A 27,805-nucleotide genomic window follows, 5' to 3' on the forward strand; every position below is an offset into this window, starting at 1 on the left:
AAACACATCCTCTTGTTTCATTTGAATTTAGTAGTGACCATATATAATAAAACCTACCATTACACAATAATTCAATGCTTCCTAAAGATGTGACGGAGAGTGAATGAGATACTAACAATAATTTTCTTTAAGCTAAAATAAGTAGAACTTAATTAATATAGAATTTGTTCTATTGAGGCCAAAATTAAATCCCTAATCCTATATTTCTAATTTTATTTTTGTTATATATTGGGTGAAAGTTGAAGCAAAAAGTACACAAACTTCAGGGGGCTATTTGAAGTTCATAATGAAATGTGTTTGGATTGTAATGTAATTCAAAACTCATGTTTGTATTGAGTGTTTTGGACCGGTTTGTAATATTTAACATATTTTATTCCTCAACAATTTTTAACCCAACTCTCTTTTCCATCATTTTTACATTTCACAATCCCATATTAGCTCCGCCTTCGATTTCTTATACATTCCAATACTCTCCTGATTCTCAATAGTTCTGATCACATTCCAGCCTCTAAAACAACCTCTAATTGATTTTACAAGACAACTATCTGACTCTACTATGTTAGACTAATGACCTTCTATGCAACCACAATAATCTTTAATATTATAGTTCGGTTAAAATATCATTTTAGGCTTTATACTTTATCGTTCGTTCAGTTTTATTGTTCGTACTTTCAAACGTCTAATTTTAGTTTTTGTATTTTCAAATAAATCTTAAATTTAGTTTCTCAAAGTTTCATGCAGTTTAAAATTGTGAATATGTTTCCAAAATTTATAGACAAAATACTAATATATAACTTTTTAAATCAACAATAAACTAAAGTAGGTAGTAAATTAAATATTTTTTTAGAAAAAATACAAAAACTAAAATTAAATATTTGAAAGGAGAAAAATGGTATTTTAACCGAAGTAATCGAAAAGAAAAACACATCCTAAAAGTGTGATAGAGAGTGTAAGGAAGGGACAAGCAGTTCTAGTTTAATTAAATGTAGAAAAGAATCAAGAATATTAATTTAGTAAATCTAATATAATTTTTAAACATTAGTGAGGTAGGATTTGTTTAGGGAAGCAATAAAGAAATTAGAGTAAAGAAAAAAGGGAGGAGGGACAGAGTGGGGATTATGGAAAAAGTAGAGGGAGAATTTTGAGATGGGAAGAGAAAAAAAGAAACCAAGCCACGTTCGATCTGGTTTCCTAAGGTCTGCTTCTTTTTACTCGGAAAATCTGAAACTCGTTTTGACTGGACTGGGGCCAGCAGCCCACTCGTTTGAAATGTCCAAATGAACATGTTTTCTTTTCAACATTTTAAAAATGAGACCACAAATGCGTAATTTTGAAAAAAGTACTTCCCATATTTTTTTTAATATTTTATTTACCAAAGTTCTTTAATCATTCTCTTTAAGATACTAAATTCTTAAATAATCCCACAATACACTTTAAAATATTAATCTATCACCTAATTATCTTCCATAATCGAATATTCTCCTGCAAATAGAATTAATCCTCCCCACCTACTAATAGTTAATGCTATTCTTAAAATAAATCTGTGAAACATAAACTATCAGCATAATTTTGGTAAAATTTCAAACCTTAACATAGTTCAAAGGTTTCCGATGAATCTCTTATTAACTACCCTAGAAATGGGAAATTCAACCTTTAATTATTGGATTTTGGCAAAATATTAGAAAACAGTTACTTAGTATATTGACTCAGTTGTGTAAATAGTTGCCCTTAAAGTTAAACTTAGTGCATGCTTCGGTGTGATTTTAAAATTGTTAAAATCAATATTGTCATCCTCAAAATCATTTCGAAACACACTTTTAATCACTCAAACTTAATTTAATATTTAATTTTGTACTTTTAAATGCAACTTTCGTTTCATCAAAATTGGTTTTGAATCATTAAATATATGTTCCATAATGATTTCAAAAATGACAAAAGTGATTTTAATCATTTTACAATCACTCCCAAATATGCCTTTAGTACACTGATAAATTGTGTGAATAGTATAATGCTTTAAGATATTACTCTTGTAATTCGGATCAGAGAGATATCTACGTGGTTGTAATAATTTTCCATATAGTAGAATTTTTCTAATTCGTAGTTTTTTCTCTGGTTTGAAGCTTTTCCACGTTGAGTCTTTGTCTTTCCAATTTCATTACTTTCTTTTTATTCTGTTTTTCTGTTTATTTTTGTGTTAGTAGTGGAAGGTTTTTCTCAATATCAACCTCATAGGAATAGATGTCATTCCAATTTCCATTGGTGAACTCACTTTGGTTCAAATCTTCATTACTGACTGTTGTAGTCATTTATAATTTGGAAAAAAAAAAAGGATAAAAAAAGATTACAAAAAAGATTTCGTAAGACGTGTGGACGGTGAGATCTATGGAAGAAAAAGCTGCTCTCTCTCTCTCTCTGTCGCTCTCTTTCCACCTTTTGGCGTTTCCCTCTCTAAACTGTATAAAAAGAGAACCCAGTGGCGAGGCCAATCAATAGAACCTGCTTTCATAACAATTCATTTTACCTCTTGACAATTTCTCTTCCAACCTCCATTTTTCCCATCTCAGCAAAAGAGACCAACTTCCCATTTCTCAAGGAGTAGGAGAAAGAAAACTGGATGGCACTAGCAAATGAAATTATGACATCATCGTTTCTTCACAAAACATCCTTGGTTTCTCAGTTTCAAAATGATGGTCTTGACAAGCAGTTCTTCAGGCCAATTTGGGTTGTTCCAGTAGAGAAAAGGAAGGTGGTTGCGCAGTTAAGGAAGGCTGTGAACAGCCCTGTGGCTGCAATAAGTGAGGATTTAGTCAAGCCTGTGCCCTTGGCTGAGAAGCCGGTTAAGTGCAAGGTCAGAGCCGTTGTAACTATCAGAAACAAGAACAAGGAAGACATTAAAGAAACGATTGTTAAGCATTTGGATGCTTTCACTGATAGGATTGGCCAGAACGTTGTTCTCCAACTTATCAGCACTGAAATCGACCCAAGTGAGTCATTTTTCCCCTTCTGTTTGTTTTTTGGCTTTCTCAATTTCTAGATGTTCTATAATCAAGTTTTCCTCTTCCGGGTCTCTTTTTGTTTTCATGTTTTCGTTGTGGTTCTTGTGAGAAACCTTTTGTCTTCTTCCCCGACTAGAGTAGTTTTATCTGATTTTGTCTGAACCTAAAAGAGTTGTACTGAATTGATTTTGATTTGGAACATTGAAGAAACAAACGCTCCAAAGAAAAGCAACGAGGCTGTTTTGAAAGATTGGTCAAAGAAAACTAATTTAAAAGCCGAGAGGGTAAATTACATAGCAGAATTTTTACTGACCTCGGACTTTGGAGAACCTGGAGCCATCACAATTACCAACAAGCATCAGCAGGAATTCTTCTTGGAGACTATCACAATCGAGCAATTTGCAAGTGATCCTATTCATTTTCCCTGCAATTCATGGGTTCAGTCCAGAAAAGATCACCCTGCAAAGAGGATATTTTTTTCTAATAAGGTAACTTTTTTTATCAACTTTTCTTAAAAACGTTTTTTCCTAGTTCAGCTTTTGTAATTTGTCTTCAACTAAATAATAAAGACCATTATGAGATAATGCGAGTTAAAGCTGATGTGATGTATTCTTTCATATTTCTGCTTTTAAATGCCTCCACGTCCTCTTGTCATTGTAATGAATGACAAATACAATTCTCTTATCATAGACTATTGGGAGGTGAAAAGAAAAGGGGAGGGGAAATTTGCAAGCCTTCTTTTTTTCCGTTTGAAACTCTTCTTTATTTATTTGTTTCATTCCTACAGTTCTGAATCTGCTAAACTAATTGATAAGATTGCCTGTGGACCCAGAATTCAGCCTACAAAACTCTAGTTAAATCATCAAGTTTGCTACTTTTGCTATTATGAGCATGCCAATCATAAATGAGGAAAAACAATTTCAAAACGAGAAGAGCTAAAGATTGTAAACGAACCTTCCCATGAAACAGCATATTCTCTTTAGATCTTGCTCCGTGGATTTTTGAAGGGTTATCTAATGTGTTATACAATTCTGCAGCCTTATCTACCAGATGAGACACCTGCAGGGATTAAAAAATTAAGAGAGCATGAGCTTAAAGACATTAGAGGTGATGGGAAAGGAGAAAGAAAACTGTCTGATCGAGTATATGACTTCGATGTGTACAACGACTTGGGAAATCCAGACAAAGGAATAGAATTTGCTCGCCCAAGGCTTGGTGGTGAGAAAATTCCATATCCTAGAAGATGTCGCACTGGACGTGCCCCTTCCGATACTGGTAAAATTCGACACCAGCATTTTCAATTATAATAATAATTAGCAAAGGCTATACAAAACCATATCTAATAATGGTATATGCTAAAGATATAACTGCAGAGAGTCGAGTTGAGAAACCGTTACCCATGTACGTGCCAAGAGATGAACAATTTGAGGAGTCTAAGCAAACCACTTTCTCTCTTGGGAGGCTGAAGGCAGTTCTTCACAATTTAATTCCCTCTCTCAAAGCCAGCATTCTGTCAAACAAAAATGATTTCCATGGGTTTTCAGACATTGACAGCCTTTATAGTGAAGGGGTGCTCCTTAAATTAGGCTTGCAAGATGAACTCCTGAAGAAGCTCCCGCTGCCAAGAGTTGTGAGTGAATCCAGCCAGGGACTGCTAAGATACAACACACCCAAAATCCTTTCCAGTAAGTGACATCATCAGCCTTCAAGAGTATTATTCATTTAAGCATGTAATTGACTAACATACGTACCTGTAGTTTGCAAAATTACTTTTCTAATAAAGATTCAAATCAACTGTTTTACAGAACTAGAACAATCCAAATTAATGAAATAGAAAAGTCTTTTCAACTTTGGTAACCTCAGAAGTTACCTTAATAGATGGGCATTGCTATAGCACATCAATTTTTGCTTGAATGCAAAATTGACAAACCCCAATGATTCATAAATTTCATCATAATTAATTTTGTGCGTCATGTCCAACTTGCAGAGGACAAGTTTGCCTGGCTGCGAGACGATGAATTCGCCCGCCAAGCAATAGCAGGAGTTAACCCAGTCAACATTGAGAGGCTCAAGGTTTTTCCTCCAGTGAGCAACCTTGATCCTGACGTTTATGGTCCACAGGAATCTGCCCTTAAAGAAGAACACATTCTTGGCCAAATTAATGGCATGACCGTGCAGCAGGTGAATTATCACTTCAAGATGTTAACCCATCACTAAGATTTTTTCTTTTTTTTTTTTTTTTCACTAAAACAAGAATTGACTACCGCATTTTCAAATCCTGATATTATCTAGCCTCAAATTGCTTTTTGATTGTTACAGGCATTGGATGAAAACAAATTGTTTATAGTGGATTACCATGATGTTTACCTTCCATTCATTGATCGGATCAATGCTCTCGACGGCCGGAAAACATATGCAACTCGCACAATCTTCTTCTTGACTCCACTTGGAGCTCTCAAACCTATCGCCATTGAGCTCAGCCTTCCATCAACCGCACCAAGTTCTCGATCGAAGCGCGTCGTAACTCCACCAGTCGACGCTACAAGCAACTGGATATGGCAGCTCGCCAAGGCCCACGTCTGCTCCAACGACGCTGGAGTTCATCAACTTGTTAACCACTGGTAATTGAGCAAACTTTATAACTCGAAAATAAGAGAGGGATTGAACTTTCTCATTACTAAGAATGGCTTACTGTTGATCACAGGTTGAGAACGCATGCGACCTTAGAGCCATTCATATTGGCAGCACACAGGCAACTAAGCGCCATGCACCCAATCTTCAAGCTCTTAGACCCACACATGCGTTACACATTGGAGATCAACGCATTGGCGCGCCAAAGCCTGATCAGCGGCGACGGAGTGATCGAGTCTTGCTTCACTCCAGGCCGCTACTGCATGGAGATGAGTGCCGCAGCGTACAAGAACTCTTGGCGCTTCGACATGGAAGGCCTTCCCGCCGATCTCATACGCAGGGGAATGGCTGAACCGGATCCTTCAAAGCCTCATGGACTCAAGCTTTTGATGGAGGATTATCCGTACGCTAGCGATGGGCTTCTAATTTGGGCCGCAATCGAGAATTGGGTGAAAACCTATGTGGCTCATTACTATCCAAACCCGAACATGATCCGCGAAGATGAAGAGTTGCAGTCCTGGTACTGGGAGTCCGTCAATGTGGGGCACGGCGATCTCCGACATGAAACTTGGTGGCCGCAATTGAACAACTGCGACGATCTCGTCTCGATTCTCACCACGCTCATCTGGCTCTCGTCGGCACAACACGCAGCGCTAAACTTCGGCCAGTATCCATACGGAGGCTACGTACCTAACCGGCCTCCATTGATGCGTCGGCTGATCCCCGACGAGAACGATCCGGAGTACGCGATCTTCCTGAACGATCCTCAGAAGTATTTCCTATCGGCGTTGCCTAGCGTGCTGCAGGCGACAAAGTTCATGGCGGTGGTGGATACATTGTCAACTCACTCGCCTGACGAGGAGTACCTCGGAGAGAGGCAGCAGCCGTCGATTTGGACGGGGGATGCCGAGATGGTGGAGGCATTTTACGGATTCGCGGCGGAGATAAGAAAGATTGAGAAGGAGATTGAGAGAAGAAATTCAGATGGACGGCTAAAGAACCGGTGCGGCGCCGGAGTTTTGCCGTATGAACTGCTAGCGCCGAGCTCGGAACCGGGAGTTACTTGCCGTGGAGTTCCGAACAGTGTGTCAATTTGATAGCTTTCCCGCCATTGTTGAGGCTAAGAGGTCACTGTTTCAAAAGAAACGTGAAAGAGGAATATTTATTTCTATGTATTTATTTAAATATTGAGAGGGGAGAAAATACGATATTAGATTTTGATGTAACGGGCAGTGGTAAATTTAGGGATATTGTACATGCTGTAAAGCTTGTAGCTTTGATAATGATTATTTAGATGAAAATAAACAATAAAGTTTGTTCTATACGATGTATAAAATGCATTGAGCTTACATTAGAGCAATTTTTAATTTATAATATGGTTTTTGATATTGTAAATATGTAGTGAAATACATTATTATATGAAATATGAATGGTAAGAAAATAAAGCTTTCAAGTTAAAATGTCAAAATAGCATAATTCAACTAATATAAAGTTTGTAATATCGATCGTAAGATGAAATGTTTGAATCTCTCACTCCATGTATTAAAAAAAAAAAAACGTATGTGAATAGTAAATGTTTTTTTTTTGGTACTCAAAATGAAAAATACAAGAAAAATAATTAAAAACCTATTTTGTATACTTATTTTAAAAAACAATCCCTTAAAATAGCTCATTTTCAAAAAAAAAAATTGGTATTTTCTTTGTTTTTAGAAAAATATGAATACATCTACATGAGATGCGCTATTTGGAAACACGTTAAATTGAATCTATAGATTTTTTCCTATTAAATATGAAAAATATGCTTCTATCCACAAGTTGTATCTTTTATCTTTAATGAAGATTTTTTTATTATAAAAATAAAAAATAACAAAGGAACCAAAGTAACATAACATATCATGAATATACTACTAATTTAATTAGTGTAACATTTTATAAACATTCATCCTACAAATTTGTCATATGTTAAAAGGATTTCTTTTCTTTTATCTCGTTGGATATTATTTATTTCTTTTTTCTTGTCAAAAAGAATTTGTTATTCTCTTATACATTACTATTTGTATTTTGATAAATTAAAAAAAAAAAAAAAAAATCTCCATTGGTAATCTCTCTCCACTATTTTTTCTTTCACAACCAAACCAAATATTGAAATTTAAATTTCAAGTTTTTAAATTGGAACCAAAATATTTTTTTTAGAGGGAATTGAACCTCTGATCTCAAAGTCGATAGTACAAGCACTATGTCAGTTAAGCTACACTCATGTTGATGAACCAAAAGAGTTTTCACATAGAGTGAAAAAGAAAAAAAAAACGTTTTTATTTTCTATTAAATTCTTTATTTTTTAAAACAAAAATTTCGTATCACAAACTAATCAAGGCCTAATTTTCATATTAAAATTTTTTTGTTGAACAATTGAAGTGATTGGTTTGTTTGTAGAATTATTTATTGATATGTGAAAACAAAATATTAATACATAGAGATATGATTGATATGTTAAATTATTTTTTAATGACCCAAAATTGATAGGTATATATTCAAGAAATCTATATATGGTGAATACATATAACTTCATTTCATGCAAACCTAAGCATAGCTCAATTGCTAAGTATATATCTCTCACAGAAAAATTCAAAGATTCAAAATTTTCAGCCTATATGTTGAATTAAAACAAGTTTCACCTGACATTATATCAAATGAATAACATATAATAAGGGAAACTTTAATGGTATTGAAGCTATAGGAAAGAAAGACTTTAATAAATTTCTTATTCTAGATGATGATGTTAATCTAAGAATTTATACAAACTAAACTATGAAATAATTCAATAGAGCTAGTGAATAATCATTATCAAATTTAGAAAAAAAAAACTTTTCTATCTATCAAATATCAATCATTTTGTAAAGACTAAAAATAATGTTTAAGTTTTATATAAACTTTCTATCAAGCATAAATAAAAAGATAAAGCAACCTCAATTATCGTACACTAAAGGTCGATGATTTGATTCCTCGCTCTTGTAATTATTCAATTAAAAAAAACTATTATTGTAATATGAGTTTGATATTTTACTAATCTAACCTATAAGTTAAACACCTTCCATTGTTTTTGTTTAATCAAAAAAATAATTAATAATTTTTTTTTTTGGATTTATAAACAACTTTTGAAAGTAATATATTTTGATTTATTAGAATTTGATAAATCTTGTCAAAGAATTTAAGATTAAAGAAGTTTATATTCAAAAGGAAAAAACAGTAAACAACAATGATGAAACATAATGAAAAATTGCTAAACTCATTCAAATGGTTTCCATCATTTGAAAAATTAGAATCATAAATTAAGCCTAAAGAAACACATGAAAATTGTAGAAAACCACAAGTTGAGTGGACTACAACCCTTAAATTTGAGTGGGTTGGTAAGATATGAAATGGGCTACCATTGAAGAATGATGCACTATTAATTTAGACCTTTCAATTTCTTTCATTTTCAACTTTGAAATTTATCCTATGAATTTGAACATTTCCATAATTATTACCACATGAGGAAAATCAATAGGCTACACAATAAAACTTTCAAATATGACCATTTTGATTGGGTGGCAGCTTCTCTTTCTTTTTTGTTTTTGTTTTTTTTCTAAGAAAAAAGCAATACTTAGGTCCAGTTCATACTGGACTCATCTCCTTCAATCACATTGAGAAAAAAAAAACATTAAAAAAAATATCTTTTTTGAAGAAAAACCGACACCTGACAACTTATGATTAGACACTATGGTGAATTGCACAAAGATGAGTGCAGCTCCTCCGAATGCACTTAAAATAAAAATACTTTTTTTTTTTTAACAATATTTGAATGCATCTAAAAATGCACTTATCTTTATGCATTCCACTATTGGCATATACACAAAAAGAAAATTTTAATAAAGATATAAGAGAAATTTATCGTGTGAAATATTAGGATCGAACAATTAGATAAGATGCATACAAAATTGGCTTGAGCTAGATGCACTTTTTTTTCTTCTAATAATCATTGTTTGAATTGAATTTTTTTCCTTTTATTACTATCATTTTATTGATCTTTATTCCTTTTTATTATTTTCATATTTCTTGAGTTAAATATATTCCATCTTTATATTTTAACTTCTCACATATGATCCAAAAAAAATCTTAATATTTTTATTTCAATCTCTTGTTTTGATAAATGTAAAAGGTTGAATCATACATCTCTATTGTTTATTAAAAAAAAAAAAAACAAAAAAACCAAAAAAAAAAAAGGTCAACAATGAAAAGTTAAAATTTTACTCTAAAATAATAAATCATAGAAATTTATCAACCACTAACCATTGAATTTCTTAATGGTGTTTGCTCTAAATATTTTCTACTCTTTATTCAAAGGTTCAAGAAAGAACAGTTTAGGGACTTTAATTTTTACAAGTATTTATTATTATACTCACCAAAAGCATCACTAATGCCATGACAACTTTCTTCAACAAAAGTCCAATGATAGAAGTTTGAAAAAAAGAAAATGAGATTCATGTGATGAACTAAATATTACCAAATGCGAAAACATGATTTAAATAGCAAAGATATCCACAATATCGAGATCTCACTTTTAATGACAGATAGATCTGTCAACAAAACATCGAAGATTTCTAAAAATAAAAAATTTTGAAAAAATTAAATTAATAACAACGTTATTTCACTTCTAAAACTATGTTATACATCTGGTTTTTTTTCTTTTTTTTTATCCGTGAGTACTTGGGCCAGCTTACATGCATCTTGACTAATCTCACAGGCCAGCTTACGCACACCTACAACATTTGGGTGCCAAAGAAATATGTGGGATATTAAATTTTAGATAGATAACCACCATAGATTGAACTCATGACCTACATCTTGTTATTAGTTGGGATTTATAGATTATATTTTCTTAAAGTATTATGTATATTTATAAAAGATGTTGAAGATATTGATTAGTTCTTAAAATCCACATTGTACCCTGCAATTTGTGAATATATCGACCTATCGATAGATTTTTCAACCTCTAGTAAATAGTATTTAGGTCTCTACTCAATTTATTCATTAATCTATGATGTTTGGTAAAAACAAGTTATTCATTAATCCATCCTGATTTTTTTTTTAATTTATTCTAACGTGCAAAAAGTTGATATATACCATCTTTTAGATTTAGCTTTCCTAAGAATTTGTTCGTCTTAGTTCACAAATCTCAAATTTATCATTACATATTAATATATCTTCTCAATTCTCACATCTATTATTTCATAAAATTTTGATTGATTCAATTTTTTAATCAACTATTTTTTTAATCTTTTATCAAATAATTTAATTTAAATTAAATTAGTTGCAATTTAAATCGTATAAATTTTTAAATAAGGATAATTGTTTTAAATACAAAACTGTTGGAAATATTTTCAAATAAAGCAAAATGTTACTCTATCAATGATAGACAACGACAGAAACTGATAGACATCTATTAATATTAGTGATAGACGTTGAAAAGGTATTTTTCACTGATAGACAATTATATTTTTGCTATATTTGTAAACAAGTTTGCTCATTTTCTTAAATTTGAACATAATCCTTTAAATAATTATATTATAATAAATTATAAATTAAAATATCAATATAAAAATAATTGTAATAGTAAATCTACTTAGGTACATATAACTAAATTACACCTATTTAATATTAATTTATCAAGATTATAACTTTAAAAATGAAATTTATCAAACACTATTTTTCTTGCTTCCATATGAACTATAGAAATCAAAATATTTACAAAGTAAAGTCTTTTTTCCTTTGGAATAAAATCATAGCTGGGAAAACTTGATTGGGAAATTTATGACCAACAACATCAAGTTCTCCATAGATTAAAAAAAACAAAGTTCTTTAGGTTTCCATTTCCAAGAGAGATTTTCATGATCTCAACTTCTTGGAAACCAAAAGAAAATATGGAAAACTACCAAAAACAAACAAACAAACCAAGACACCAAACTAACTAACATGTACTCTTTGCTCTCTAAATTTCCTATGTCCAATATAGATTTTAGGCCAAACTATAATGACAAACATGAAGTCAATCTATCTATTTTCTACTAAGGTTATATCAGAATGAACTGCACCAGATCTTGATCTCGACAACGGTACCCGAAGCCTATAACTTCGACCTTTTCGATCCCGATAACGATTTTTAGGTCTCTCCACCTCTTTGATCTCTTCATTTGGGACAATATATACAAATGGCTCAGTTAAAAATTCTTTCATATTAAGAACAACCTCCAAATCTTTCACCACTAAGCTCATTGTAGGCCTACATTTTGGGTGGTGGCTAAGGCATTGGTGAGCTATTGTAGCCAATTTTTTAGACCCTTCATTTGAATAATGCCCCTCAAGCCTTGGATCAATGATCTTCTCAAGTTTGTGGTGATCTTTCAAGAGATGCCTTCCCCAAGCCACCAAGTTCTGTTCTCGACTCGGCCGACTCTTGTCGACCGCTCGTCGACCAGTTAGCAACTCTAATAGAAGTACCCCAAAGCTGAACACATCACTCATTGTTGACAAATGCCCTGAATTTTTTTTTAAAAAAAAATGTTAAGAAATGGTTGTGCAAGTCTTTTTTTTTTTTTTTTTTTTTAACACAACTACTAGCTAACCTGTCATGATGTATTCTGGAGCTGCATAACCTTCTGTCCCCATGATTCGAGTCGTTACGTGTGTATCGTCTTCGTCGGGACCATTTATGGCCAACCCAAAATCTGAAAGCTTCGGATTGTAATCCTAAAAGAAGAAGATGACGAAGACAACGACAACAATATTAGTCACGGTGTTGTTTTGAATTATGGTTAGCTCTATGAAGAGGAGATTGATTAAGTAGGTAGAGACGAGGTTACCGAGTCGAGTAAGATGTTCGAAGCCTTGAAATCACGAAAAATGATCGGTTTTTCGGTTTCGTGAAGGAAAGCAAGGCCTTTTGCTGATCCTAATGCAATCTTGATCCTTTGTAACCATGTCAAATTTGAAACATAACAACCTAAACCCAAAAGAACATCCATTAAAACACTCAAAATGAGCATAAGAACAAAAAAAAAAAACAAAGAAGCCGTAGATTTTCTCAATTGAGTTACCTTTAAACAACAGATCCTCCAAGTTTCCTCCTTCCATATATTCATACACAAGAAGCCTCTGTTCATCTTCAAGGCAATATCCAATCAAATTAACAAGATTTGGATGTCTCAATTGCCCAAGAAAAAACACTTCAGTCTACAAAAAAAAAAAAAAAAAAAAAAAACAGAGCAAAAACTCAATCATCAACCAAAAATTACACTCAAAATCTTCAAAAAGAAAACAAAAACAAAACAGAATAATATTCACCAGCCACTCTCTATGGCCTTGAGAGCCATCCAAATCCAAAATCTTGACAGCCACTTGTTGTGATTTCAAACCAGCCTTGAAATTCTCACCAATGAACCCTTTAAACACAGGCCCAAATCCTCCCTCACCCAAATAATTGATTTTGTTGAAGTTTTCAGTAACTTCTTCAAGTTCTTTAAAGGTGAAAATTTGAAGATTTGAACCATTACAAGAATTTGAAAGATCACTAATAACTGATAAAGATGATCTAACACTCATATCAGATAATGATAAGATTCTTCTAAGAGACATTTTTTTTGAAGTTTGAATTTCAGCAGAAGGCCTTTTTAGCAGTTTCTTTGGCTTTAAACATTTGGGTATCAAATATTTTAGAGAAAATAGCTTTTTGAAAGCCATATTTTGGTTTTTTGCTCATAAATTTTGGGACAAATCCTTGGAGTTTATATAGTGTCTGAAGAATTGGGGTCTAGACAATTAAAGTCAAGTCAGGTTTTTTAAGCTAATGATGACTAAACAACTTGGTTTTTTTTTTTTTTTTTTTTTTTTTTTTTTTTTTTTTAAATTTTAAATTTTATTATTATGTGTGGGTCAGTTTTCAAATATGGGCTTAAAATCCAGTTTTTGTGGGGAATGAGAGATGGGATTTGGATTTTCTTGACTTTGAATATTGGGAAAAAGGAGGGATTTTAGTGGGAGGGTCTTAATTCTTCTAAAAGTTGGTTGTTGTTTTTTTAATTTTATTTCCAAATTAATTCTATTTTTTGGGTGTTGATTTTTGTTTGGACATATGCTAATTTTGCAATTTCTTAGCAAATTCATATGTTGTTGAATTTTGTTTGAGGAAGAGAGTATGAATGTGAAGAGGCCTCCATTGTTGTATTGTATGTGTGGGCGCCGTGTGAATTACACACAAATTATGGACTAAAATTCAATGATTTTTAGACACTTTTTAAGTCGGTTAAATTACGAGTTTAGTGTTGAATTTAATTCTCGTCCATTTGTTTTTTTAAAATACGTAAGATGAGGGAATCAAACTTCTGATCTTGAGATCGATATTAAAAAATTTATATTAATTGAGTTATGCTCATTTTACCAAATTTATTTTCAGTTCAACAAAAGTGTAGAGAAATAAAAATGTTGTGATTGTTTTATCCAATCATGTTTGTGTTAACTCTAAATTTTGATTCTTATATGAGATAATTGTATAGTTAACTCAAATTTTGGGTCCAAAATGGAATATGACACACTTTTTAAAACTTATCTTTTTTTTTTTTTTTATTATTATTCTTTTGCTTGTGTTATATTAAGAAAATTACCCCCAAACATCTCTATTGTGCATGTGCGTTCGGCTCTAGACTGAAAATGAAGAGAGTGGGGAGCGAAAAAATCCAAACCCAAAATAGCGAGAGAAGTAAGAGGATTAAGAATGAGAGAAGAAATATTAGCTGAAAAACCTAAGTCCAAGGAAGCGAGAGGAGTGAAAGTAGCGAGAGCAAGTAAAAAAAGTAACTTTTGAAAATCTATTCGGGTAATTGCACATTGATATGAGAAGAAATATTTGCACAATGGTCTATTCAGGTAATTGTACATTGATATGATATAAACAAAAGTTAAAAAACGTAGATTTTAAAAAGTTAGTTAGATTTTATTTTGTGTACAAATTTTGAGTTATCCGTATGAAAAATTTTAATTGTGTCTATATAGTTGATAAATTAACGGAAAATGTGGTTTGTTCCTTTTTTTTTTTCTTTTCCAATTAGTTTTACAACATTTAGTTTCATACTTGATGTTTTGATTTGTTTTACGATACAAATAAATATTATTTCAAGATTTAGTGTGAATCTATTCCATTATGGTAATTATTTTAAATGACAAAATTATTGAAAATATTTGTAAATATAATAAAATGTTAATGTCTTAACATTTTGCTATATTTGTAAATAAGTTGACTCATTTTTCTAAATTTAAAAATAATCCTTAAACATATAGACTCCGTTTGGTAATTATTTTGTTTTTTATTTTTGGTTTTTGAAAATTAAAACTATAGATACTACTTTTACCTTCAAATTTCTTTCTTTATTATTTATTTAAAAAGTCAAGAAAATTTTGAAAATTAAAAAAAGTAACTTCTGAAAATCTTGTTTTTGTATTTTGGAATTTAGCTAAGAATTCAACTATTGTACCTAAAGAAACATGCAAAAGATTGTAAGATATTGGGAGAAGATAGGCTTATTTTCAAAAATCAAAAGTAAAACATAAAATGATTATCAAATCGGTCTATAATATTTTCAATTAATAAAATGTATTTTGATAGTAAAACATTATTTTATCGATGTGTTTAGTGTTTTCTAACAATAAATAAGTGTTTCAAAAATAATTAAATATATCAATGATTGACTATATATATAAGGATTTAAATTTAAGGATTATAGTATACATTAAACTTAAAAAATTTCGTCAAAAGTGAGTTTGGCTCAATGGTATTAGCATATGCTCCGATCTACTGTTCAATCCTCCACCCCACAATTGTTATACTAAAAGAAACGTAAAAAATATCTTTGTTATTTCTATTTTTAGTTTAACTATTGATTATGAGTGACTCCTAAAATTTCGATCTTGTGTTTAATAGATCTTTGAATTTTTAATTTTATATCAATTGATTTACTCAACATATTTTAATAATTAAAAAAAATTAGTAAACAAAAAGTTCCAAAAAATTTTTTTTGGTTAATTTAAAAGTTATTTTTAGATCATCTATCTCTCGAGAGTTTCTTTTAAAATAGCTTTTAACTTAATCTAAATTATTTAAAATATTTTTCATTTATTAAGATTTTTTTCTTTTCCAGTAAACAAACTTCTATTATAAAAAAAATCATTGAAGAAGTTATATCACGCACAGTTTAAATTATTAAATTAAAAAGCAAGAAAGCCAAATTTGAGTTTAAAACGAAAAATGGAAAAATGGTATATTTTATTTCCTGAGTTTTCAATATTAGGTGAATTTTGTTTTTTAAGTTTTAAGAGCTACATTTTTAATTCCAATTTAAAAGGTCACCGAATAATAATTATGGGGAAAAATATTTAACTTTTTCTCTCTCTCCTCTTCTTCGATAATAATCATTTTTAATTTAAAATGTCATGTCTAACATTTAAGATAATAATGAAAAGTTACTTAAAAGACGTTTAAAACATAACCTTAAAAATAAATAAATTAAAAAAATACAATTTGAAAACTTGAAATCTATTTGATAATGTTCATATTTAACCTATTTGTTTTTTATAACTATTCTCATTTTTTATTTTTAAAATTTTAAAATAGGTCAAATTTGAGAAACTATCGTGTTTTATTTTTATTTTTATCTTCATGTTCCTTTTAAAAAAAAACTAATTTTATAGAGCCTATTTGATGACGTTCATGTTTCTTTTCTTTTGAAAAAAGATAACATACTTATTTGATTACTATTCGCATTTCTTGATTTTAAATTTTTTATAATCTTAATATGTATATTTTTGTATTAGAAAAAAATATTTTTTTATCCCTAGATTTTTTATATAGTTTCTATATGATTCATATGTTTTAGAATGTTACATATTTAGTCTTAAGTTTTGAGTTTTATTTTAATCTAGTCCTTAAATTATAAAATATTGCAATTTTACTCTTAAGGTTTGAATTTTCTATCAATTTGGTTCCTAGGTTTTAAGATTTTATATTTTTAACCTCAATTTTTCATTAAATACTCACTTTAAATCATTGATGTCCATTTCTATTAATTAATTAAAAATAATTATGAAGTAAAATTTAAATTTAATTTTAAAAGTGATAAAAATAGTAAAACTTAATCAATTATAATTCTTTTAACGATAATTTATCAACATAAATTAACACTAAAGGCGAAAATGAGTATTTAGTGAATAATAGAGGTTAAAAGTATAAATGTTGAAATATAGGGACCAAATTGAAGTAAAATTCAAATATCAAGGGTAAAATTGTAACATTTTGATCTCGTTGGGTTTCTTATAATGATTTGCATTTTTCTTAACTACAACGGTTAAATTTTTAGCCAAATTCAAAAAATAAAAATAACTTTTTGAAAGTTTTTTTTTCAGTTCTCAAAATTTGCCTTGATTTTTTAAACCATTAGTGAAAAGTAAATAACAAATGAAGAAATATGGAGGTGAAAGTAGTGTCTATAAGTTTAATTTTCAAAAACAAAAACAAAAAACAAAATGATATTTTAAAACCTAGAAACTAAATTGAAATCAAACTCAAACGTAAGGGCTAAATGTATAACATTTTGAAACCTAAAAACTAAATAGAAACTAGACCAAAAAATCTAGACACCGAAAATGAATTTTTCCATATATATTATTTTAACTATACATCTTACATTTTTTATAAAGGAATGTTTTCATATATAGAAAATGACAAACTTATTTACAAATATAGCAAAATAGTACAAAATTTTAATCTTTTTTTTATAGAAATAGATAGATATTGATAGAAGTCAATCAGTATACAAAATTTACATAAATTTATCAATGATGGATGCTAATAAAAATCTATAAGTGTCTTTTTTACTACTTCTGTAAATAGTTTGACAAATTTTGAATGGATGAGAATTTTCATTATTTTAAATTTATGGTTTTGAGGTTTGCATTTTGTATTTTAAATAGGTACGAATAAATAAATTACGCGTGTTCTCCACTCAGAATTCAGAAATTTGGATTTGCGTTTTTAGCCTATATTGAAACAGTGATAATATAATAGTTTCGTGTAGTTTATGGAATTGTAAAGGCAAGTCCACTTCAAAGTCTGAACATAATGACTACCTTTCAATGATAATGAAAACCTCAATTTATATATATATTAATTAATTCTACGATTTAATTATTAATTTTATAACTTTTATTTAGTTTTATCCTTATAAGTCAATAATTATAATAGATTTCTTAATATGTAACTTCTTTATTGTTTCCATTGAATAGAAATATAGAATTAGAAACTTAGAAGAATCAAACAGAAAGCTCGTATGATTCAGAAATAAAATAGTATATATACTACAATAGATGCTCGAAATTATATTAATAGCCTAAAAATCGTTTGATTTTTGAAAAATGCTTAAATTTCTATATCAACCTTGTAAATTTGATTAATGGATGTGAAAAAGATTTTAAGTAATTATGAAAAATCACAGCAAAATAGGAAGAAAAGCCAAAAGGAAGAATTGGTGGGGGGAAAAGAGAAGGCTGTGTAAAGAGAGAAGAAATGCTTAGATTTCGATAAATAGAATTCGAGTTGTTCCACCAATTAAGAGACCAAAATCGAGCCTTTATTAAATATTAAAGACTTGATTGTTCAATTTTGAAACTTAAAAATTAATTTGACACAAATATCAAACCTCCAAGACCAATGTTGCTTACCCAAATGTATTCTAAGAGAAAATAAGCTAAAGGCACCATCAAATTAATTAATTAATTAATTAAGGTTATGTTACCTTGCATATTTATTTTTCCTACACTTTGAAGTTTTTATTTATTTAGATTTAGTTTGGGGTTATAGTTTTTAAAATAATTATTGACATCTATGTTTCTAGAAAAATCAGGTGTTAAATTAAGTAAATTGATGTTTGGTAAATTTCAACTTATACTTGAAAAAATAAGTTATAATGTTTGGTAAATAAATACAAAAACATCTTATTTTATATATAATAACTAAAATAGACTTAAAAATAATCTTTTTATTTTGTTTTTATAATTTAAGATTTAAAATAATTGTTTAGAATGATATATATTTTTTTGTTATAAATTAATTTTTCAATATTAAAGGAAATTTTTTATTTTTAAAAAAACAATATGGTATACTTTTTCGAAAAATTCATGCATTCAAATTAATGAAAATTAAAAAATAGATTTGATTAGGTGAGAAATAGATAGATGTTTCAAATAAATTTTATCTTTAAAGTATAAAATTGAAAACTGAATATTCATTAAAAACTCCTAAAATCTAATAGGTACTAGGATACTACTTTACAATAGACATAAAATTAACGTAATTTTGAAAATGATTTTGATTTTATTCGAATATGTTCTACCAAACGCAAAAATGAATTTTTTATAATCACTTCTCTCTTCAAAAAGCAATCACAATCGCACGCTTAGTCCTTATCTTTCAAAAGTGTTAATAGATGATAAAACTTTCAATTTTATATCAAATAGATCTTTTATTTTAAAAAATATTTAACATGTTATTCAACCTTTTTTAATCCAATAAATCTCTGAATTTTTAACATAACATGTTCTTGAATTATCTAATATTCTTTTAAAAAAAAATTCACAAATGTACTAAATATAATTTTAAAGATCGATTGGACTTTTTGGAAGTGTTTGAAGATTATTAGATACTTACAAATTTTCATCATATCAACTCAACACAAACTTTAAAGCTTAGATACTAAACTTATAATTAACCTAAAAATCCGCTCCACGAGAAATTTCGTTTATTTTAACCCTACAATAAACAAAAGGATTAAAAAAAACAAACAAACTCCCTAGCACTCAGACAAAAGATCCAACTACACTTTCTCACAAAGCATCTTTTCAAGTGACTCACTTCGTTCTATAAAACACTTTTAGATCAATTCTAAACATGATATGGTGATTGATCATCTTAAAAAGTACTTTTGAGGTGAAAAATTTTCACCCTCAATCATGGCTTTGATCAAAAAGTGTCCAACACTCTTGCTTTGAAGATTCATGAGATAATTTTAAAAAAATATATGAAAAAATGAGAAGAGGACTAGTCAGTCATTAGAAAGTGATTGCAAAATCAAAGTCTTGGCTCACCTTTAAGACTGTACCTTTAGCTGACTTCTTCTAACTGACATCATCAAACATACATAATCCCTATTATTTTAATGTACAAACCAACCTGGTCTCAGTTCACATTTTTCAAATCCTTATAGACCAAATCTAACCATACCAACCCATTAAAACAGCGTACATTCATAGAATTCCACATAAGAAACTCTGCAGTTCAACCATTGAATTTGTGTATGTGTGTGCGTTTATATCACGTGTGCATGTCGATAAACATCCCAGGGCTGAAGAGAGCCACCGACGAAATATAAAAACGATGTTTAAACAAGACCTCCATGTCTGCAATTAAAAAAAGAAGTCGGTTCTCTTCATGTTAACCCTATTTAGAGCTTGAAATTCAAACTTGAGATTTTATTTCATGATGACATAAACTCATATTTGACCAAAATATACAAATCTGAATTGATAAGCTTTATCCAGTGATGCATAGCCAGAAACCAAAGAACAAAATTTATTGAGTCTTAAATAATCGTCATAATGTAACGTAACGGACGAAAAGATGTAAGAAAATACAAAACCTAAGCAAATGGTATAGACAAAAGAAAAATACCATGATCTCGTAAAATAAGTAGATCTCCACTTCGACCAAACTTTACTGAACTTTCTGTGGTTGATAAGGTCTTTTCAGGCAATGTACAACTGTAAACAAAAAGAAAAAAAAATAGATATAAAGAAAAGAATGAGCCAACTCTAATAGTAATATCCATTCAAGATATAAAGAATTCAAAATTAGGAAGCTGAAAAGAACATAAAGATAACAAAACTACCTCATTCATTAAATAGCCGCCAAAAAGGTATATACAACATAGATCCTGCAAGATTATCCAAATAAAGTCAATGGAGAAATAATCTTAATATGAATCCAGTCAGTAGATTACTATGAGATCCATCCTCACCCTTGGTGATCAAAATTGCTAGTCATATTTCAGAACAAACACCACAAAATGGAGTTCTCAGGAAATATTATTAACTTATTTCATCCAAGTGGCAATGCTATCTGAAAACGAGACTTCCATTCTGTTGAACTCTTAAACTTTCTATAAGTGACTGGTAAAATGACTTTAACGCCTTAATGTCGCTACCCTGCAAATGAGAGAGAACCCATAAGAGGATCAAACTAAATACAAATACTGCATATACAAAAACTATTCATCATTTTAGTCTAAAATGATGAACATTATTTACAGGAATTTTGTTCTCTTGTTCATGAACTTTCTGCCTTTGATAGCCAATTCTTTAGTTTCTCTATCTCATACGTCAAGCTGATTTTTAATATAATATGTTCAAATATCACGCACTTCACTAATGCATAAATACTCTATACCCTAGAAGGCTACGAGGCTATTGCATTTTTAGTGCGCCTCACATTTTAAAAAGTAAATAAATACATAATTGGGGAATTTTTTGCTTTCTCCAACCTCTTTAGGTTGGATTTGACAACTCTACCTAAACTGTAAGTAACAATTTTAGTTTAAAATGGGGGAACAGATACTCAACCCAATAAACGTCATATAAACAGGTGCTTAAAGTGAAATTTTGTTCACCCTCCCCCAACCATGAGATATCCTCACAAAAGTTATCTACTTTCGAGTTTTCTTTTCCATGAAAGCTTACATATTAATCAACCACATCCACATTAACACACCAAAAATTTGAAACATTTGAGGTCAGCAATTCCAAAAGAAATGTAATATCTAAGCATGTGGTAACCAGAACGTATGGGCCATAAAGGCAATCAGAGTTCATTGCTCTTGTGGCTAAATCCATTTTTTTTCTTTATGAATAGACAGAACCTATAAATCTATCCAATCCTACAGTTATAGAAATGAGTTGCTTGAATCGCTCAGATTTAATAATAAATATAGAATCTCAATCTACATTTGAAAATGCAAATATACGTGGTCACAATTTCAACTACATAACCTTTCTGATGTGTGTCAATAGAAGTTTTAATTGATGCTAGTAGGTACCTGCAACTTTTGGCAATACTGCTCGGCCAAATCTTGAGGGCAGTGTGCAGTTAAAAAACCCTTTGATACAAAATGGAAAAGAAAATCCTGCCCGAATTTCTCATACATAACCTTTTGGGCCACTACTATTTCTCCAAGCAAAATTAGCTGCATCCAAAATAAAAGAACATGCATAAAATATATATACAAATAGAATATTCTGCGACTCTATCATTGCGGTTCAATAATAAATGAAACAGAATTTTGAATAGTGTCCTCACAGTATTTGCATCATGTAATTCAAATGATTTGTCAAGTACGCTGTACAAGCAACAGTTTGTTGCAAAGCCCTCGATTATAAAACTTTGGAAGCCAGGCACCTGATTCAAAAGATCAAAGTAGTAAAATATATTATGAAAAAGAGTGTTCATTTTTTCAGGGAAGAGAACAGACACATAATCAACAAGGAAAGCAAAAGGGGCACACTTACCTTTTCTTCTCCAGAAGGCCGGGCACACCAGTCCTTGATTAATTTAATGAATATCTGTACACATGCCTTGATCACAGAAAACAATTATCAGGTTCAGACAACTAAAGTGAACTAGATGTTTATACATGGAAAGAAAAAAATCTAAAACATATAACAGCTGTTAATTGTTTATACGGCAAGCAATATTATACCTTTCTAACAAGAATATCTTTATGATTACACGATGTATTTAAAAGCAACTGCATCATTGGTTCCAGGTAGCTTCTGCTTTTAGGGGATAGAAAGACAGAAGAGAGATCATGTGTGGTGATCACATGAAGAAATGTATAGACTATTCGCTGAAGCTCTTGTAGTTCACGAATTTCCTACAATAAACACAAGGGCCTTCCATTAGATAAAGGATGCCAAATTATCTCCTGGTTAAATTGAAGGCCCAAGTCAAGAATTAAGTTTCATGCTCGAAGCAGTTCAATACTTCATCATATAACATATGCTCACAAATTCCATTCCTTACGGTGTAAATTCAGCATTAACTACTGAGTAAAATAGAAAGAATGCAAGCCATATCATAACTGCCACCCAGTTTCAAATATTGATTTCAACATGGAAATCTTATTTAACACATGGAAACTGTTACATAGTAGTACAAGTTGGGCTCCACTTCAAACAATGTAATGAATCATTCCTATAAAAGCTGTTACCCCATTTTTTAACTATTGAAAGGTTTTTCTTTTACGAAAAAGACAATCCCAAGATTTCTAAAGTTTATTTTCTAGTACATCACTGCAAAACAATGACATGAGGACATAAACTAAATAACTTACCACATTTGAAATGCCCACTGATGCCAAACCCAGTGTCATCTTGAAGATGCCATTTAATAATATAATAAACATAAATAAAATCAGAATTAAAGAACACATTAAGAGTACCTCAATATTGGTTCCTGGTCCTGAAGGAAGTGAATCTCTTGGTATAATGTTAAATATCCGACTAGCAATTGTTGGAAATACATCCTCCAAAATCCCATGGACCGAAGTGCTGAACTTGCAGATTAGTTGATTAAGTAACACAAGGAAACCAACCAACTCCTTCGGCTGCAAGAAAACATGCAATCAGAGTGAAGCTCTAAAACAATTGCGAGATATAAATGAACAAGCTTCACTCATACAAGAAATAAATAAAACTCAAAACAAAGGTGTCTCAGATTGTTCCTTTAATCAGATTTATTTAATGAATCCAATGCCAATTCAATTTGAGTTCATCAGTACCTCACTTTCTGCAAGCAACTGCTCCAAAGCCTTTGGAAGATAGGGAAATACAGATGCGCCTAAAGTTTCCACCATTCGATGTATAAAAGAGAGGACCTTAATTCAACAGAAACCAACATCAGTGCTGATGCAATTTATAAAATATAGAAAAGGAAGTACCTCTAAGGATCTATATTAACCCAGTACCTTAGTCCGTAGAGGTTCTATTTTAGGAAATGCAACAAGAACTTGGAGAAGAACATCCAATGTCTGAATTGAAGAAGAACGTACACCAGTTAGTATATGATTAGTAATAATAATTCAATGAAAGGCCGTTTAATTCATATTTTGCTCTATTTAATGATAGAAAATGCTAGCAAAATGAGTCGCTTAGCCACCAGCCTCTTAATCTAATTGAACACAAAACACCAGCTAGGAAGACCCTATTAATAGGTGCTTTCACATCATTTCTTTATTCCAAGTTTAAAATTTGCAAAAACAAAAAACAAAAAGAAGAAGAAGAAGGTCGTGGAGTTAACCTGTTTGAACATCAAACCAATTGCAGGCCGACTTGTTGTGACTAGGCGCTCGTTGAACCCCTGGATGGAAAAAGAAGGTGTCACTATTTCTGATTGACGAAAAAGAAGGTAAAGTTGAGTTAAGAAAACTTTAACTCGTTGAAAGAAACAACTATGCTGGGGGGAGTCTTACAGAAAAAAACTATAACCCAATAATGAAAAAAGTGCAATGGGGAAATAAACATGTTCCCAAGAGAGAGGTCATTAAAGAAAGAGACCTTGCTGAGTGCATTAATGGCCATAATTATTTGCTGAATGGTAGCAATCTTTGCAGTAGCCTCTTCTGGAGTTAATGACTTAGCATTCATTAGCACCCCCTCAACCTAGATTAAAGCAGGATAAGTTTACTCGAATTATATAAGAATTAAACACAAAATAAGGGATCCAAACCATTAAAAAAAATCTATTGGCAATTTAGTGGCAACCTGTTGACAAAGTGGCTTGAGCAAAGATGACAAATAATCAGATTGCTTTTCCAATGGAACATCTTCCATCCCAATCAGTAAGCCAATTGCCTGTAAAGTAGTAAACAATTACATTAGATATGTAAACAAAGAACAGAACGAAACACCACTATATGCAGATGCATGCAAACAGAATGAACATAAAACCATAGAAAGAAGATAAATGTATGTATAGTATATGTACTCAGAGCAAAAGGAGAACCTCAAATATGTGGCTTCCATCTTCAGACCCTGAAAGTTCATTTGATGCAAAATTTGAGCTTGTAAATCGTGCAACGGTATCTTGTAGACTCTGAAATTTCACCATAGGGATACCCAACGTTATGAGAAATTTTACAAGGGAATACAGAGTTTTAAAATGTGAAACATGCTTGAATTAATGAAGTGATTTATACCGTTAAAATTGTCTCAATGTAAGGAACGAGGTTCACTTTTAGAAGTTTCACAGCCCTCATGAATAGATAACTTGCCCTTCTACTAACGTTGATGTTGGGATGGTGTATGCCTCTTTCATCAAGAAAGGCAGCCAAAACAACGGGAATAAATTGAGAATTCTCCTGAACTACCTTTATATATCGGAAAATTGTTTCCAAATACATAAGTGCAACTAGCCTGTTAGAATGGCAAGAAAACCGTGTGGATAAAAGCATTGTTACCAACTCCCCGATAAGTCCACTTCCATTTCTCAATACCTCATCACTAATTGACTCCCCATATGCAAAGAAAAGTGTAAGTGAAGCCTCTACCTCTTCAACATTCCGATCTGATGAAGAAGAAGCAGCACTTACGATTGAACTTCTAATAAACAATTGAGTAACATCAGGTGCCACACGACCCACACTACGCAAAAGTACCAATAAATCCTTCCTAAACTCCACCATTCTATCCTCTTCTTCTCTCCCAATCTTATCTAAGATATCAAGATTGTCCCGGTATACAGAATCATAACAGATTTGTGCCTGGATCACTTCTAATATTTGACTCACGTGAAGTAGTTGTTTCTCCGTCAGTGGAGAAAGGCTCTTCATGGTGGCAACATAACCAGAAAGGAATTGCACAATGCTAAAAGCAGAGTCCAACTCACATTTTTGTAATACATAGAAAACAGACGGCAAAACTTCATTTAGCAGCTCCAAAGAATTGCTCTTAGAATCTTCAGAATTCAACCGTTTAAAACACTCCAAAACCTCAACTGCATAACCTGTAAGTAAGCTAGCCACCTTGGAGACCAACTCGGAGTCACTGTCTTCGGCAGCAACCAGACCAAAAACCCGACTTATTTGAAGACTCTGCAACAGGGTTAGTTTTGCCTGATGATCCATCCGCTTCGAAACAACTGCCAGTAAACACCCTGCTGCAGCTCCACGAAGTTGTTCCAGCAGCCCATCTACTAAAGTTAACTCAAATAACAATGGCAAAATCATATCGTTTACTATTAACCCAATGTCAATCCAAGATATGTATCTTCTCATTGCATCCAACACACTTGCACATAATTCTTGATCGGAATTCTTATACATGGACAAAATGTCATACCAGGCTCCAACTATAAGAGATACACACTGCTGTCTCATAGCATCCTTAATCCGCCCTGCGGCTGTCACTTCCTCAGGCGTCCTAGGGTAATCCATGCTAATTGACTCGTCATCCAATGTATTAAGAACCCGACAGAACATATCAATCACCACAGGCCCTTTTCTCAAATGAGATAAGAAATCAACAAAAACAGAAGGCCAATTCATCGGGTAATCAAGGTAAATTAGTGTTACCATAACTTGAGCAAGTTTGTTCTTAATGAAAGCAGGACCCCGTAAGATTCTAAGTGCGTGATTCTCATCAATACCCTCCAAACACACGATGGAAAACACCGACTTCCGAATGAAGTACTTCTCATCTAGACTCATCCACGAATAACGAACCCGAATAGTCTCATGAAGTGTTTGCAAACACCAAAACTGAACCTGAACAATGTTCGAAAAACAAAGCTTCTCAACACACACACTACATATTGCCGATTCCTCTTTGGCCTTATCACAATACTCATTAGCCTTTAATTTTAAGTTGGAGTCCACATTGCTCGTTTCATCAAACATGATAAGTATTGCTTTCTCCAAGTCATCCATGGCGCTTAAAAACCCACAAACCCACAACCCAAAATCAAACAAGAAAGATATTTATCAACAACTTTTGCAGAATCACTGGAAGCCAGTGATTACATAAAGAAAAAGGTAGATTGGGAACAAAATTCTTCAAGGGTTTTTGTGGGGTTTGTGATACGAAGCGAAGAACAACACAGAGCAATGGAAGGGAAACGATTTGAGAGAGTGAGATCGAGATTGAGTTCTCAGAAAGCTTACCTTTTTATTATGGGATTCAGATCAATTCACGGATCTTTATAATGCGAAGTGTTTTAGGAGGCGTTCTAATGGAATTTATTTGCTGGCCGTTTTCGTTTTTTTTTTCTTTTTTCTTTTTTCTTTTCCTTCTCCTTTTCCTTTTTTTTCCCTCTCTTTTTCTGTTCTGTTTCGACTCTCTAGGGTTTGTGATTTGGAGGTGGTTTCCAGTTTATATAGCAATTGGTAATTGGTAATTATCGCGCCTGCGTAAATTAAATAAATAATAAATACAGATTTTAAAACAATAATAAATTAATAAATAGAGATGTGAAGGAATATAATTGCATTCGCGAACATTCAAAAAAATATATTTATATAATATAATAATAATAATTGCTATTCGTGTATGTTTGATCGTTGGATTTCATCCAATTTCGTATGATCTCGTGAATTAAGTGTAGAGGAAAAAAACATAAATGTGTAATTATTATCAAAATTAAGCTCCCTATGAGTTATTATAGATTTTATAACGGTATAAATTTGAGGATCCAATTTTAATAGTCGTATAAATTTGAGTGCTCAATTTTTATGATTGGAAGTTCAAGAGTATAATAAAAAATATCACCATATTGGTTTTTGCAATTTGTGTTGAATATTTATATAAAATTGATTTAACTCATGCTATTTTTTTGTGGCAAAATTTACATCTTCCATTTGATATAATTTAATATATATAAAAAATGTAGAATAAGTTAAGTCAAACCGAGCATGATTCTACTTGACATACGAAATATGTTAGTGACTCTAAGGCATGTGATTTGAATTTTCACCCTAACAGTACTAGAATAAACTTAT

At 31.2% G+C, this 27,805-nt stretch overlaps 3 protein-coding genes across 4 annotated transcripts; 1 reads left to right on the forward strand and 2 right to left on the reverse strand.

Moving 5' to 3' along the window:
- Positions 1 to 2,380: 2,380 nt before the first annotated feature.
- Positions 2,381 to 6,963, forward strand: LOC120085966 (linoleate 13S-lipoxygenase 3-1, chloroplastic-like). The gene is made up of 7 exons (XM_039042322.1): positions 2,381 to 2,984; positions 3,204 to 3,484; positions 4,034 to 4,271; positions 4,358 to 4,681; positions 4,984 to 5,177; positions 5,316 to 5,617; positions 5,701 to 6,963. The coding sequence occupies exons 1-7, from the start codon at positions 2,615 to 2,617 to the stop codon at positions 6,722 to 6,724; spliced, it is 2,733 nt and encodes a 910-aa protein (XP_038898250.1). The 5' UTR covers positions 2,381 to 2,614; the 3' UTR covers positions 6,725 to 6,963.
- A 4,447-nt stretch (positions 6,964 to 11,410) lies between these two features.
- Positions 11,411 to 13,403, reverse strand: LOC120086644 (serine/threonine-protein kinase RIPK-like). The gene is made up of 5 exons (XM_039043380.1): positions 13,008 to 13,403; positions 12,761 to 12,896; positions 12,527 to 12,666; positions 12,290 to 12,413; positions 11,411 to 12,202 (listed from the first exon to the last, which is right to left on the reverse strand). The coding sequence occupies exons 1-5, from the start codon at positions 13,401 to 13,403 to the stop codon at positions 11,718 to 11,720; spliced, it is 1,281 nt and encodes a 426-aa protein (XP_038899308.1). The 3' UTR covers positions 11,411 to 11,717.
- Positions 13,404 to 19,835: 6,432 nt separating this feature from the next.
- Positions 19,836 to 27,161, reverse strand: LOC120086157 (exportin-T). 2 transcript variants are annotated; one of them, XM_039042634.1, is made up of 16 exons: positions 25,010 to 26,737; positions 24,817 to 24,906; positions 24,576 to 24,665; positions 24,369 to 24,473; positions 24,112 to 24,171; positions 23,780 to 23,842; positions 23,594 to 23,689; positions 23,255 to 23,419; positions 22,514 to 22,687; positions 22,323 to 22,388; positions 22,114 to 22,212; positions 21,854 to 22,000; positions 20,780 to 20,966; positions 20,651 to 20,695; positions 20,434 to 20,522; positions 19,836 to 20,162 (listed from the first exon to the last, which is right to left on the reverse strand). In XM_039042634.1, exons 1-13 carry the CDS (start codon positions 26,735 to 26,737, stop codon positions 20,877 to 20,879), a joined length of 2,973 nt encoding a protein of 990 aa, XP_038898562.1. In that variant the 3' UTR covers positions 19,836 to 20,162; positions 20,434 to 20,522; positions 20,651 to 20,695; positions 20,780 to 20,876. The 2 variants fall into 2 exon arrangements, with proteins under 2 accessions (XP_038898562.1, XP_038898563.1); XM_039042635.1 differs by lacking the exon at positions 19,836 to 20,162 and having other exon boundaries at positions 20,311 to 20,522; positions 25,010 to 27,161.
- Between the last annotated feature and the right edge of the window lie 644 nt (positions 27,162 to 27,805).

Source organism: Benincasa hispida, chromosome 9 (assembly GCF_009727055.1).
Source record: "Benincasa hispida cultivar B227 chromosome 9, ASM972705v1, whole genome shotgun sequence".
Taxonomy (NCBI): Eukaryota; Viridiplantae; Streptophyta; class Magnoliopsida; order Cucurbitales; family Cucurbitaceae; genus Benincasa; species Benincasa hispida.